The sequence below is a fragment of the Triplophysa dalaica genome, chromosome 2 (assembly GCF_015846415.1).
Source record: "Triplophysa dalaica isolate WHDGS20190420 chromosome 2, ASM1584641v1, whole genome shotgun sequence".
Taxonomy (NCBI): domain Eukaryota; kingdom Metazoa; phylum Chordata; class Actinopteri; order Cypriniformes; family Nemacheilidae; genus Triplophysa; species Triplophysa dalaica.
Genome location: NC_079543.1, coordinates 25,179,894 through 25,195,599, shown reverse-complemented (window position 1 = coordinate 25,195,599; position 15,706 = coordinate 25,179,894). Strand labels below are relative to the sequence as shown.

Below are 15,706 nucleotides of genomic sequence, written 5' to 3'. Positions count from 1 at the left end.
AATGTCAAAATGAACAATTTAGGCGTAAAATAAATGATTGTAATGATCAAAATTGATTAGTAGGACTTATCGTGCGTTATTCTTCTCAGCCACTGCTGCACCCGTTACATGTGCCATTGTGGGTGCTGCCATCTAGTGAACGATCAGAGTACTTTTATTTTACGTTTGTAGGACATGCACTGAAAAACAACTAGTAGGGTATACTTAATTTTTTTTCATTATTTAGCCTACCTAATTTTTTGCAAACTGTTGTTTAAGCTAAATTTAGCTTAATTTTTTTTAAGTTTTGCACAGTTTTTTATCAGCCTAAATTTACCTTTACAAAATATGCACCAATATACAAATTAGTTTTTTCAGTATAAGCCTCCTCTATATTGTTTGTTAGATTTGTTTACATTTGGCATTAAAATCCATATAAGTAATGTTCCAGTGCTTTGGCGGCAAGACACTTTTATCAAGCCAGTCAAGCAAACTGAACTTTTGAAATTGTGCTGTACGTTTTGTTTGAGCACATTTCTGCTGTGTATCTACTATGTCTCTGCTTTAAAAATGCAATTACATTGATGATGTATTAGCCTTTAAAACTGAAGCACATTGTATAAGCTTCAGTTTTGTTCCACATCTTGATATGAAAAATGATTAAAAATGGATTTTTCGGGCGTACTTAATTGATTTACTCTTTCACATTGAAGTTTTATGTACAAAAAGTACCTTTTCTCCATCTCCTTGTAAACACATGGGTTTTTGTATTTTCTTTCTCAGTGTTTTCTCAGTGGGCCACACACACAAGTGTGTGCAGATTAAAACACTGCTGCAGTGTGTTGAATTATTATATTGGGTGTGGCCCTAATGCTTATGTAACAATAAAATGAATGCGATAGTGAACAACTGTGTGTGTTTCTTTGCTCCCGCAGCATGTCAGTAGTTATTTCTGTCTTTATCCATGACACACTGCATTGCAGGAATGCTAACTGTGCGGCTCCCTGGACTGCTGAGCGCACCACCCACCTATGCTGCAGAGATGGTGAGGATGAAGGCTTTTGTTTCCTTAGCATCCAGATCTCATATTGTTTCCATGGAGACTACTTTTGCCAGCGTTATGTGTGTGGGTACATACACACACTGCTTCTTTTGGGTGATGACAAAACAGAATCATAAATAGCAGAATAATGTTGACCAAAACACGTTTTTTCCCCAAGATGGTTAATGTAATTTCTTAATTTATATTCTTCTTCTATGGAACATTTACATTCTGACCTAATTAAGAATACCCATTTTAAAGGTTCAGCTTTTCATCTTTTCTAAAATCTCTTTAGGTCTTCTGCCCAGGAGCAAGTCATGTCTGAATGTGAACAACAATATGACAATAAATGGAGAAAAACATAACTTTACATCAACCCTTGAAATGCAAATGAAGCATATCAAATCGGCTTGATCTGGTTAATTGAATAATTTAAATTGAAGACTGTTTTATCTACATGTTTATTAACCTTTTTCCCACCTGAAATCCACCTAACATGTAATACTTTTTATTATGTTCATAGGTGATAATAAACATGTTTTCCCTCTCTACAGTCCATGTTTTACTGCTGTGCATTTTTATTTTTCTATGTAAACTTTTGATATTTTTGATGGACTTGTTCGTGAGCTTCAGGTTTGTTGTCTAGTCCAGTACAGTCCCATCCGTCGATGAAAGCCTGGTGACTGTGTAAGGACTTTGAGGGCTTGTGGAGGTACAAATAATCCTTAAATAAGATGAAGCATCTTCAGAGAAGCAGGTGCTAAAAAGCAGTCAGGAACAGGTATGTCTCACCTATTTCATTTGAACTGTTTTATAAATAGTTTTATGCTTAATAAGTTAATAACCCCGAAACCTCATTTAATCTTTGTAACTGATTTAAGTATAGATTAAATAAAGTTTTTGCGGTTCATTTAAAGTTAAATTGTCTCACCACAGTTACCATAGTTTACAGTGTAGTAAAACTGTACAAATGATAAACAAAACAACGGTTGCTGCTCTTTCACCTGTATTAATACCTTTGTTATATGTCTTATATGTAATATACTTCATACATTTTTTCATACAAATTTTTAATTGGTCTCAATAAACATTGTTTATTACGACAACCAACTACACACCGTGTGACAACGTGGCCCATCATCAATGAAAGAAGCGCCTGATTCCTTTGAGCATCTGACTGTGACAACATGCCCCGGCTTGCATCTTCTTGTTTAAGAGCGCTAGGTGACTCCGTGCATTGCGCATGAGGGCGGGCGGACCGGATTCGGAGAGGAGTCAACGAGCATCTTTTAAAAAAACAAAACATAAATTTACACAGACCCGGGATCTGTTAGGTGTGAAGGAGTGAATGTCATTGGGACGTCACGGTGTCAGGTAAGGGACCTGTTATCCATTTGTAACGCCAGCGCGTCGTATCGAAACCCTATGGAGAGCACGACAACCTTGAGACATGATGCTGAATGATCACATCATATGCAAAATCAGCAAGGTCTATTGGTTTTTGATATTATGAATATATAAATGTGTATTGAAATTTTTGTTCATCGAATGCGTAATTTTATCCGCGTTATTTGATGCAATATTTGTATGAATCAATGTTATTGCTTTGTGGCTGGTTTAAAGTCCTTAAAAAAAGCTTAGATATCTCGCGTAAGCGCAGGTCTATGTGTTCATTTTGCGTTAATTGTAATTGTGAAAATATGGATAAATTGAAGGCGTGTCACGTCGTGCATTTAAAATCACGCGTGTACAAATTCAACTGGTAGAGGCAAGAAGAAATGACAGGATTCTTGAAAGAAAGCTTTGAAGGTTGTCACACTACATTCTTCTTCGAACCAATCGTGTAGATTTTTTGTTTCCCTTAATGACCTTTTGGTCATTACTAAGAACATAATTCTTCCTTACCTTTTTACAGTCAGTTGTACAGTTTTCCACCACAAATTACCTTTTGGCTCATGACAGTAATAGTTGATTATTGATCTTCTCAATGTTAAAGTGATAATTCACCCAAAATAAAAAAATCTGTCATCATTTATTCACCCGCTATCATTCAAACCTTTATGAATTTCTTTTCTTGTGGAAACCTTTCTGAGAAATGAGAAAAATTCATTGCTTGCAAGCAGGATCAACTCAAAACAGAGTGACAATCATCAATATTTGCATTACAGCTTTATACCCCTACTCCTCCTTTCTCCACCAACCATCAGTCTCATTTTACATAATCTCATGCTTCATTCTTATCCACAGGTCCAAGGCCATGCACATCTTCCTTTCTCAATTACACAAGACATCATTCATTCTTTTTTGTGCTTTGACCTACAAAACCTCAAATAGGCCTCCTTTCCGCTACATTCACAAATATACATCAGTGAAACACTAGTAAGGTGATAGCAATCTCATACCTGTGTTAGTTGAAGTAATGCATTCATATTCTTACATTAGTTTGAAAAGCACAAAATTGCAAAAGCATCAAAATAAAAATTGCCTTCACTTTTTCTCCGCAGAACACAAAAGAAGGGTGAACTGTCACTTGAATGTTTCACCAGGTATGTTCTCTGAAGAATGGGGCAGAAATCACGAGGGTCAACAGCGGCCTGTGATCACTAATATCAGCTTTAGTCAGCTGTCAGAGGACGACCGAAGAGAGAGGAGAAAATCTCACAGTACCCATGGTGAGTTACAGCTAAACTGCACACTTGTATTACAGCACTTTTATCAACATGCACATTTCTTCCAAAAAAAAATAATAGGCAGATCCATTTGGGTTTGCTGCACTACAAAATCATGCACAAATTTAAATACCACTACAATATATTTTGAATATAGATTGTGTACACACCCCGTACGGCCACAGGAGGCAAGTAAGTCGCCAAACTGAAGTGAGGATGGGAATATCATTTATCTGCGAATCAAAGTGAATTACTAACACTTCTTATTGTATGATGCATTTGATATGTGCATTTAATCTCTTTAAACATGTGCATTTGTTCCTTGCATTGGTCAGTACATTTAATTGTTAGCCACAGCCTAAAAGATTCAAATGCATTGGTGAATTTGTAATGAAATCAATTAAAATGGTGATTTTAATTCATCTCTTGTGTTAAATCCAGGCACAGAGGGATCTGTTCCTGATGATCGCTACCACAGGATTTATTTCGCCATGCTATTGGCTGGTGTCGGCTTTTTACTGCCGTACAACAGCTTCATTACAGATGTGGACTACCTCCACCACAAATTTAAAGGTAAAGTATCATGGAACCAAACACCCGTTATACCAACAAAAGGACAAAACTGAATTTATGTATTTGGCGACCAGTTTCGCGGAGACTATTTAGATCTGCGCATCACACAATCAAAATACTTCTCTGCACATTAGGGTTGACAACACCTTTCTTATCCATTTACAGGGACTTCTATTGTGTTCGATATGAGTTTGACGTATATACTAGTGGCTCTAAGTTCTGTCCTTTTGAACAACATGCTAGTGGAGAAACTGAGTTCAAACACGCGCATCTGTGGAGGTGAAAACTTGCAAAAACCTTTTGTTTTAAGAGTTTTAGTTTGGGTGCTGTTTGACGTCTTGGTTCTTTTCACATATGTAGGATATCTCTTTGCTTTGGGACCTTTGGTGATCGTGAGCGTTTTCGACGTTTGGTTGGAGCTGTTTGACACTCATCAATCCTACGTTCTCACTCTGGTCGCAGTGGCTGTAGTTGCATTCGGTTGCACAGGTGCCAAGGACACATACTGGACATCCATATGAACGAATGTTGTCTGGCAGATGGCTCACAGATTGTGACACTAAATTGTGCTTGTTTTGTCCTTTTAACCCCGTAGTGCAGCAGTCCAGTTTCTATGGATACACAGGGATGCTGCCCAAGAGGTACACACAGGGCGTGATGACTGGAGAGAGTGAGCTAAACCCTCATCATCAACACATACATAATGATGCATTTTTACACTGATACCACCGATATCACCAGTAAACCTTTGCATTATTTTTATTACAATTATACACATTTCCTCCAGTCCTTTTGATAAAATGGGGAAAATGTTTTTTAAGTTATTTTAATTATAAACTGCTACATTTTGTCATAGGAGAAAAAATCACTAAATAAGGTTAAAATGCAAAAAAATAATGTTCATGACAAAAAAAATTTTGTCCTATATATTAAATATTTTAAAATGTATTTTAATTATATGAAAATAAATGTATTTTAATTGTGAGGTAAAATATGACGTATACCTGTTCTCAACATGTTTCACAAGATTATTTTGAATAATAATGTGTTACCAGTTGTAGTGTTTTCATATCTTCTTTTTAATGGTTGTTTTAGGCACTGCAGGAGTTATTGTTTCTCTGAGTCGGATTTTTACCAAGCTTCTGGTGGAGGATGAGAAGAGCAACACCATCATCTTCTTCCTCTTCTCCGTTTCAGTAGAGGCATTCTGTTTTCTATTGCATGTGGTAGTGCGGCAAACCAGGTTCGTCCAATATCACACAGAAAAAGCTCGCCACGGCCACACCTGGTTCACGGGACAGATTCATGACAACCCACCTCGGAAACGCAGTGGGTATCAGATACAGTATGACAGCGGTGCAGAAGAAGAGGTACAAATTCTTTCACATTCAAAGAAAACACATTTTTCTTTTGGTTTGAGCTTTTAAGCATATTGTTTTTAAAGGGATACATCAGCCAAAAATGAAAATTCTGTCATAATTTATTTAAATCTTTCTCTTCTTCCTTCAGAACACAAAATAAGATATTTTGAAGTATGCTGGTAACTGATCAGTGGTGGTACCCATTTACTTCCACTGTAAAGACATAAAACCAATGCAAGTCAATGTACCGCAGTTGTTCGGTTACCAACATTCTTCAAAAAATCATCTTTTAATTTACATTTTTGGTTGAACAAACACTTTAAAGGTGTCTTTATATTCTGTGGCTTAGTGTCTTTTGTTTAATCCGAGGGACATGTCTGAAGCAGATGCAAAAATATTACCTATTTGAGCTGCCTGTATAAAAAGCTGCATTTATAAAATATAATTTTTATAAGGTTTAGAAATGCTGTCTTCTATGTTCTTATTTTTGGTTAAAAGGTGGAAGCTTTTTATAATAGGAAACTTTAAACAGTTTAACATTTTTTAAAGATTTTTTTAAGAAGTAACCAAGGCAATACTGATTACGAGGACATTTATGGTTGATGATATGCTCTAAAATTGACTCAAATTAGGATAGAGTTGCGACAAGCTCAGTCGATGATGCTGATGGAGTTCATCTAGGAAACTGTTCCCATGAAGATGCCATATACGTCAGATTTGATGGACCTAAAGAAGATACCAGAAGGACGTGGATTAGTGTCAAGGGTGAGCTGAAATATAACCTAGCGAATACTCACTTAAATCATTTTTGATATCTTTTATAATTGTAATCTATCATTGTTATTCTTAGAAAACTTTAGAGGCAAAATGTTACATCGTTTTTATACTAAACAATTTGAGATGTTTTTGTGTCTTTCTCGCAGAGCTGCTTGGTCGGAGGTTTTCTGTAACCAGAAGGATTTGGCCTTATATGCTTTCAATAACAATGACATATTTCATCACGCTGTGCCTCTTTCCTGGTCTGGAGTCAGAGTTACGCAACGATATAATGGGAGAGTGGCTGCCCATTCTCACCATGGCTCTGTTTAACGTGGCCGACTTTGTGGGCAAGGTGAAATAGAGATGATCTTTACTATTTGTGATGTTGGGTCACACAAACCGCTTTTACAAATTGCAATAAGCAGATAAAATGAAATAGGACAGCAGTGTTAAAGAGTATCATAGTGCACGGTCATCACAAGGGGGGCGTGACAAGGCTTAGGTACCGTCAGCTGTAACATTATAAATTCAATTGACAGGATTATTTTATAGGTTCTTAATATCTTCCTACTACTTACTGTTAAAAGCTTGCTCAAAAAAACGATGCACTTTTACTTCCAATGCATGTACAAATGAAAAATCAAACCAATATGTGGGTGTGTGTAGGTGGTTGGAATCCGGTAGGGTATTTTTCCACAAAAGGGGGACCCGGGAAAAAAGTTTGGGAACCACTATGCTACACACCTAATTTCTTTTAACTCCTTCACCGCCATTGACGAGATATCTCGTAATAAAAAAAACCGGTTCCCCGCCAAAGACGAGTTATTACGGCTATCAGTGTTTGCACTGTTATACAGCAGGTGGCGCTATTACACACCTTTGGGAAAAATCCCAGAACCTAGAACGTATATGTTGTAGCGGTTTTTACAGTTTCTTTTGTTTTAAAGCTTAGACAGTTCTTTCATTTGACATATTGTTTGTCCATATATTCTTTAGAGAAAATTTACTGTAAGACATTAAAGCTGGTTGAAAATTTAAAAAAAAGCCGGCGTAGGCTGGCAACTTTTTAAAAAGGCTGGCGGGGTTAACAAGAATTTTTCATTTTAAATTTTAAGATAACTTTTCTATTTTCATACTTTGAATATATAAATATGAACAGTGTCAAAGATTATTTGTCTGCTTACTTTCTTTGCAGATCTTGGCCGCTTGTCCCTATGAGTGGGGTGGGGTTCAGCTGCTGGTGTGCTCCTGTTTGCGAGTTCTCCTTTTGCCTCTGTTCATGATGTGTGTGTCACCCGTTCAACGTCCCCTGCTGACGCACCCGGCCTGGCCGTGCAGTCTCTCTTTGCTCCTGGGTGTCAGTAACGGATATCTCGGCTCTGTGCCAATGATACAGGCAGCTGGCCAGGTGCCACTTCAACAGCGAGAAATAGCAGGTGGGTACTGTGAACGAATCTAAGAGCAATGTAAATGTAACCAACAGTTTTCGCTCGGGAGAAAGGGATATTTCACCCCCGATTTTTTCATCATTTACTCACCCTTATGTCATCCCAAAAATTACTTTCTTACTTCTGCAGAGCACAAAATATATTTTGGAGAATGTTGGTGACATACACTGTGTCTGCTTCTTTACAGGAAACACAATGACTGTATCCTACATGGCTGGACTGATGCTCGGGTCTGTCGTATCCTATTCGACGTATAGTCTGACTTTAAAAGCACACTTTATTCAGACGCTGAAGCTCAACGACACACATACACTACAGAGCTACATGCCAGGTCACTGAATGTCATCTTACTCGTTGTCTACTTATATCAGGAGAGATACTATCCCTGGTGAAATGTCCTGTCATGTAACATCATGGTTTTTTATATTGGTTGACCAGGAAGGTTCGGCTGGTGAGGCATGGCGAGATGAAATCTGTCTGATGGACCAATATCCAAAAATGTTTCAACATCCAAAACACTGACCAGCAATGGTGAACTTTTTAACAGGGATGTTGGATCAAATAAAGCGTATCCAGATATTTATATTAAACCATCCATTTATACCTATCCAGATATTTACAATAAATATAAATTATAACATAAAACTACCATTTAAATTGATTTCTGGGTCTGTATGATTTGTACATCTTATTTTGGCTGGGTGGCTTGTGTCCTTTCCTGTTCCTCTCTCCATCATGTTCAGTCTTTTCTACACTGCCTGTTACAAAGTGTAATAAATTCCATCTAAAAAAGAGGGCTTGTGTTGTGTCTGGGAGAAATAATTCAAGACTTGTAGAAACTTGGAGCAATTCAGAAACATCATTATTTTTCATATCTTTCTTCTATTACATTAGGTAAAAATATACAAATCAGGTACAAATAAAAACACTTTATTTCCCACTAAAAGTGGAGATCTTCAACGAAACTATTACAAAAAACTTTTTTTGACATTTACACTCATTGAGACAAAGTTTTATAAGTTTTGTCAGTGTTTTCGTAAAAATTCAACGCATTTTCCTAGACCGAGAATGCAAATCAAAAAGTGTGGACAGTGCTCCAGACTCATGGTCCTTTCCCGGCCCTGAGGCCCTCTGTCCTCCCCTATTGCTTCCATTCTCTCTCCACCTATTTGGTTTTGAACATTGACAAGTGTTGTCAAATTTTCTGCAACCTTTCTTTAAGTTGGGACTAAAAGTTGGGTCTTGCGGGACAGTTTTGGTAAGGGTAAATGTGGCATGGGAAAATTTTTCTGAGCTTGTTCAGTTGAAATTAACCTTCACTTGCTAGAATCCTGTCTTATCTTTTCATTCACTGGAGTGGAATTGTAATTTCCCATGTAACATTCGCAGCAGCCAATATCAAAATAATTTTACAACAGATATGGAGTTAAAGAGTTTATTAAGTGTTCATGCATTGGAAAGAGGAGAAGTTAGCCATTTCTTGAATATTTTACGGGACAAAAGCATAGATCTTTTTTCAGAGACAAATCGATTGTTGGGCAATTTGTTCTCACTGTAAATAGACATTGCGTAAAGATAATGCGAGGGTGTGAGCTTATTGGATTTAATTGCTATTCCAGACTGTAGTGGAGTAGGCTGGGCGAGACCGTGGTCCGAGACTGGGAGACCCCCGTGGGAGGGGGGAGCAAGCACAGTCTCTGGGGTACCCCCCGGTCGGTGAGGGGCGATGGGGGTATGTAGTGGAGTAGGCGGGGCGAGACCGTGGTTCGAGACCGGTGAGTTATTGTTAATGAGCGCCAGTTGTGCGCACACCGATCTCGTATCACGTAGGAGATTGGGAGTATAAGAAAACAAGCCACCGGACCGTCAATGAGAGAGGATCAGGCCCGAACATGTTTATGTTTGCATTTATGTTTTATTCCCCGGCCATCAATCGTGAGGTGCGGCCGGCTGTCTTTTTACTTTTCATTTTATTTGATTAAATGTTTGTTTAAATTTCTGCCGGTTCCCGCCTCCTTCCTTCATTTTAATGAACCTTTCTACACAGACTGACAATGTCCCTGTGAACAACGTGAAGATATCAGACAGGGGTTTTAAAGACACCAGTTACTTCAGGTGGACAAAGTCATTCTTGAGTCATTCAGGTAAACACACCTAATCTGATGGCATTTACTTGACAATGGAGAGTAAAATGGAAATGTAATGTTCCCGATTAACCCACTGCACAGCAATAACATGCTTTATTTACAACCAAGATTAAAATCACAGAGACAATTTACCAGACGAAATATCACAACATGCACTTTATGATTTTATCTATGCATTTAAAACATCCTCCTCCACTGTTACTGCAAGAATTATAACCACATTTCTTAAAACTTGTTTTGTCAGCTAGATCCTTAAGCAATGAGGCTATTTAGGCTACAACAAGATGACCTAATTTTTCAGTAAACATTTTCACTCACTTGTAGTGGCTTGTTTAAGGCTAAATTGTAGATTACAAAAGAAGGTTATGTGTAGCATACAAATGTAGGACAGTAAGACAAAATAGCTAATGAAAACGTCTGTTCTCTGTAAAAGACATGCCATTGTATTACATACAAAAGTACTCCTTTATCCTTATTATTGTTTTATTTCTAAGAATTGAGCATCTCCACAATTATTATCAAACAAAATGAAGGTTTTAACTTGATATAGTATTGCCAACACTTTTTCTAAGACTCTTACAGAAATTTGTGAAGTTTCTAGGTTGTCCTGAGAGTTGAGTCCAATAGCTCCTCCTGATATAAGTCTTTTGGCTTTTGTGCTAAAGCAACAGTATGCAGTCCAAAAATAACTAGGCACATTCACTCTGTTGTTCATTTTTTTATCACCTGGTACAACCCCTGTTACAATGTGAGCAGTTTTATCACAATGTTCAGTCCCCATCTTTGCCATGTTGTATTCTAAAGACTTCCATTTACCTATATTAAATGATGGGTATTGAGGGGCAGCATTAGTAAGAGTGAATGTTGCATCAGCACAATCCTGTGAACTTGCATGATAGACTGGAGCTAAATGTCCTCTGTGAAAGTTTGAAAACCTGTAGTCCTTGTTTGAAGCTTGGTTATATAAATCACTCGTTTCCTGTTCCATGCTTGATCCTCCAAGATTTTCAAGCTGCAACATTGAATCAGATAAAAGCATGAGTACAGGTGCGCGAAATGGGGTATTCAGTATTTGCAGGGCATGGATAGTGACAGTCACATGACCAAATGGATCAAGTTGTTTACACTCTAAAAAGGCTGAGCTAAAAAAGCCTACAAAGTAAGTAGTTTTAACACAACATTCTTTACAGTGTATAAACTTAGCACATTTTCTATAACTGTAATTTGTAAAGTCACTTACCTGAGGTTCAATGTACCAATTGTCTGATCTACTGCAGCCCATCTTCCCTTTAAACACATAGGCCGAATACACAGGGATCTTGTTCTCGGTGTCATAAAGTGTAGCATAATAGACTTGATCTCCTAAAGTTTGGCAGATCTGTCTGTATCGAGTTCCAGGAAGTACTGTTGGTGATATTCCATTCTTAAAAAAATTACCACATTTAATTTTAAAATCCGTCACAACCTCAGCCGAACCACCAGAGAGAAGCAAAAGCATTACAAGAAAAAACATCTTGATGAACATGAGATGAAGAACTCTCTGCAAGGAAAAAAAACAAATGTGACATTTGTATAAATACAAAGTTTAGTGTTGGCATATAAAAAAAACAATAATTTATAAATAATATCAATTTGAATCAGAATAACTTAAATGACAGACAAATGGAAGTAAAAGTTCAAAATCAAATGATTAAGTATCACAGGGCTAAGAAAGCTAATTTGATTAAATAAAAATATAACGTTTTGTTATCACTTTTATAGCTTTTTTAAATGTGAAAACATGCAATACAGAAAACATAGAAACACTAATGGATCTAGTACAGTTGTCTGGTCAATTAAATTAGCTTTCCTACCTCTTGTTAACACTGATATCGTACCGTATGTGGCTGTCCCTCACTATGTGCTAGGGAGGCAATATGAATCCCCCCTTTTATCTTCGTATAGATAATGATGCCATTTAGTTAAATGTGCCATGTTATCACTTCTAACATATAGTTATCTTATTGTGAGCGTTATTGATAATATTGGTAATGTTATTGGATGAGGACGTTTTACATATACCAAATTTAAATGGGTAGCTGTGTCCCTGGTGACAGCAGCGGGACACAGCACAGACGTTTCTGAGTTTTGAAACAAACACAGAGCCAGACTAGTTTTATTTTATTTTAAAGAATATGACGAATTTATGGAATGTTCTTATGTCAAACACAATAATGAACATCATCATATATTAATATTAAAGCACTTGAAATTTTCTACAAATGACATACATTTACTTAACTAGAGTTTTAAATGTTTATTTTAAAATAGCCATTACAGGCGCACCATGAATCTTGGTATAGCCGAGGCTATGAAGGATCCGTTCGTATTCTTCTCAGAAAGATGGATGCATCTTGAGGCTGCATTTGGAGCAAATTTGAATTGGAACAGCCTTACTTCAGCTGCGCCGCTGTGATCGGTCTTGAAATGCTGCCTTTGTGAAGATTTTTTGTTACCAGTCATTGTCATTAGAGTTCATGATTGTGTATGTCATTTGAGTTCAAAAGCTGATATGGCTTACAGCAATTTATTTTACCAAAACAAATCCGATTACTTATTGTTAAACATATTTCTAACATATAACAGCAGAGCCCACCAAGGTGACATATGCTGTTTACAGGGGCTGGTAAAGATTTTCATCAGGTGCCGGATCTGTTTTCGGAGGTGCCAGATTCAGATCCGGCTTGTTCCAGCACAAATTAATCCCTGACTGCAACCTCTTTTTGACTGTCCTTCGCTCAATACGTTTAAACAATATATGTGACCCTGGATCACAAAACCAGTCTTAAGGACCACAGTAATATTTGTGGCAAAAGCCAACGAAGGATTGTTGGTGAAAATTATCGATTTATATTTTATGTCAAAAATCATTAAGATATTAAGTCAATCATGTTCCATGAAGATATTTTGTAAATTTCATACCGTAAATATATCAAAACTTTATTTGTGTGAGTAATATTTTCATGCTAAGGACTTTGGACAACTTTAAAGGCGACTTTCCCAGTGGTTTGATTTTTGCACCCTCAGACTCCAGAGTTTGAAAAACGTATATCTCGGTCAAATGTTGTCCTATTCTAACAAACCAAATATCAATGGAAAATTATTTATTCCGTTTTCAGATTACGTAAAAGTCTGAAAAATTTACACATATGACTGGTTTTGTTGTCCATACATCAGTAAATGTTTATGTTTTAAAAGAGACAGAGAACCTTTCCCTTAGACTGAATAACTAAGCTGCAGTTCACCTTCACCATTTACTAACACAAGAACAGTATACTGTAAAAGTACAAAACTTCTTGAAGAGAAAAGAAATGTCTATATTGTTCAATTACATTGACTAAAAATTGTGCTTTATTGTTACAACACAATGCACAAAAGCTGAAGTATGACAAGGTTAATGCAACGTAGGCTATGTATCATCTGCTGGACTGAAGTCAGCTTCACAACGTTACACACTGTAGCAGTACGAAACTCCTCTTAAGTTACCAATTTATTTGTTTAAAGCACAATTAATATTGCCGTGCGACCATTGCCACATATGCTCACCGGATCTGAGATATCCACAAGAAAGCTTCCAACACGGAGTCAGTCGAGCCAAATTTCACTTCAGTAATGTAAATAATATGAGGTGAAACAGTCGCGTGTCCGAATTCACGGTATAAAGTTTCGTCACACTATGCGCGTGCGGCGTGATTGTCCTTATGTTACGTTCCTCGAGTCTGTGGGGTTTACAGTAACTTAAAAAACTGCATGCGAAACACCCCCCTTTGGATTTTAAGGATGTGACAGCTTTACAAGATATGCTTGTAATGTAATTACAACAGTGTGGTTGGGTCTGATAAGTTAAATGATCACCTTCTTAAAAGTGTTCAGCTTTTAAATCAATTGTACCAAAAGTCTAGGGGCACTTTATCATTCTTTATATATATATTGTTCCACATTGAAGAACAATCGTGAAAAGCTATGGAATAACACAAATGTGTGATTTATATGTTGTAACCAAAAAAACGTCAGACTTCATTTCTTTCAAACATATTTCAGTTTTAGCGTCTTCAAAATAGCCACCCATTGACTAGAATTTGTTCAAATGCAAGTTTCTTGAGGTGTCACTCTATATGCTTTTAAATCGTATAAAAATAGACTTGTTTTTTCAGAGAATTATAGAAAATAGCTGTCACAATTTTGAGAGAAATTGTAGGTATTTAAATACAATTAATAAATAAATAAAAACAATTGTTTTCTTATTTTACGCATCAAAAAGAAGATAAAGTAAAAAAGCTTTTGCTGTGTTTGTATTATTCATAAGTCACTTTGGGAGAGCCCATTGCAAGCTGTCATTAATTTTGCATTTCATAATGATCTCATTTCCATTCTTCTGTCTCTAACCAAGGTGAAATGTGAAGCTGAAAGTGACCTGTTTGTCATGTACGGTGACCCCTACCCGAAATTTCCCCTGCGTTTAACCCATCCAGAGAGTAGTGCACACACGCAGAGCAAATCATGAACAGTGAACACACTGGAGCAGTGAGCAGCTTGGTAAGGTGAATCTCAGTCGTTACACACCGACCTTGAGAATCGAACTGGTAAACTTCTGGTCAGGAGTCCAACTCTCTAACCATTAGGCCACGACTGCTCTAATATCTTGAAATAATGAAGTATAACCCATTTCTGGTTATGTGATGCTATCACCTGCAAGGCCTGAAATTCAGCTGGCATCCCTAGCTATCAATTAATGGCGTAAAATTGTGTGGGTGCTTGATGCTTTATTTGTGTACTCCACAAATCTGATGCATCTGCGTGTGCCAGAGCACCGTGTCATCATAAAATCCTCTTTTTGTGCCTGCAGAAATTTTAGCATTGATGCATTTTCTTGCAGATTGCCTTTTGGAATAAAAGAAAATTAAGAAATGAGAATAAAGAGGCAGGATCTCACTATGCCTCATACAAGTCGCATAAAATGAACTTTTGCCACAAGAATACTTGCAGTTAGGGTGTGTCTACTCTATATGCACCATATTGTGTACTTCACAAACAGGAGTTAATTTTTGCCGGCTGAACAAGCAGGATACGTATCCGGCACCTCTGAAATCTGATCCGGCACCTCCTGGGCTTAATTTGTGCCGGAACAAGCCGGATCCGGAACCTCATTTGCATCCCTCTCCTCAAGCGCTAATGGAAAACGTTTGTGCGGACCCGTTGCGTGCATATATTTAATTAAAAAGCACGTATAATAATAATAATGACAATTACTGTTTTATTTTGATAATTAAAATCTGTGTCAAGTTTGAGATAGTGGAATATCGTTTGTGCGTAAGGCACCAGCACAATTGCTTGAGCTGTTACTTTTAATGGGTGATAGATGAGTATTTATGGTCAAACAGATATTATACAGTATGTGTTTGCTAGCACACTTCTTTATCTGCTTATATATAACCTCATGCCTACTGTTGTGGAAAATGTATATTTTACCTATTACAGGTGAGGCTGAAATGAAAATCCAACTAACGAACTTGGATCACTTATTCTCGAAGGAAGGTTGTCTGACGTTCAGAAAGTTCTGCAGTCAGATGAGGAAGTAAAGGCCAACTATCTCTATACCCTGCTCTGAGACAGCTGAATACAACACCTTAACCAGAAGTCTTTTACTAAAGGATCCTAACAACCAACTCTAACTCTAGTCAAAAACTAG

General features: G+C 37.1%; 1 protein-coding gene and 1 long non-coding RNA gene across 5 annotated transcripts; one reads left to right on the top strand and one right to left on the bottom strand.

The window, feature by feature from the left end:
• Positions 1 to 1,723: 1,723 nt before the first annotated feature.
• On the top strand, positions 1,724 to 8,853 carry slc29a4b (asolute carrier family 29 member 4b). Of its 4 annotated transcripts, none has more exons than XM_056763584.1 (13): positions 1,724 to 1,802; positions 2,175 to 2,395; positions 3,568 to 3,693; positions 4,132 to 4,263; positions 4,429 to 4,542; positions 4,624 to 4,752; positions 4,859 to 4,933; positions 5,359 to 5,633; positions 6,257 to 6,389; positions 6,548 to 6,735; positions 7,579 to 7,819; positions 8,019 to 8,162; positions 8,270 to 8,850. In XM_056763584.1, exons 3-13 carry the CDS (start codon positions 3,570 to 3,572, stop codon positions 8,284 to 8,286), a joined length of 1,572 nt encoding a protein of 523 aa, XP_056619562.1. In that variant the 5' UTR covers positions 1,724 to 1,802; positions 2,175 to 2,395; positions 3,568 to 3,569; the 3' UTR covers positions 8,287 to 8,850. The 4 variants fall into 4 exon arrangements, with proteins under 4 accessions (XP_056619562.1, XP_056619561.1, XP_056619559.1 ...); XM_056763583.1 differs by having other exon boundaries at positions 3,526 to 3,693; XM_056763581.1 differs by lacking the exons at positions 1,724 to 1,802; positions 2,175 to 2,395 and adding an exon at positions 2,407 to 2,510 and having other exon boundaries at positions 3,526 to 3,693; positions 8,270 to 8,851.
• Positions 8,854 to 10,174: 1,321 nt separating this feature from the next.
• LOC130411984 (uncharacterized) lies at positions 10,175 to 13,700 on the bottom strand. The gene is made up of 3 exons (XR_008905139.1): positions 13,564 to 13,700; positions 11,219 to 11,518; positions 10,175 to 10,990 (listed from the first exon to the last, which is right to left on the bottom strand). It is a non-coding gene; the product is annotated as an uncharacterized LOC130411984 (long non-coding RNA).
• Between the last annotated feature and the right edge of the window lie 2,006 nt (positions 13,701 to 15,706).

Bases quoted from the DNA above. Each gene is read 5' to 3' on its own strand.
- slc29a4b (XM_056763581.1), top strand. The intron at 4,753-4,858 runs GTGCCAAGGACA...TTAACCCCGTAG, and splicing joins AGTTGCATTCGGTTGCACAG to TGCAGCAGTCCAGTTTCTAT. The intron at 6,390-6,547 runs GTGAGCTGAAAT...TCTTTCTCGCAG, and splicing joins GACGTGGATTAGTGTCAAGG to AGCTGCTTGGTCGGAGGTTT.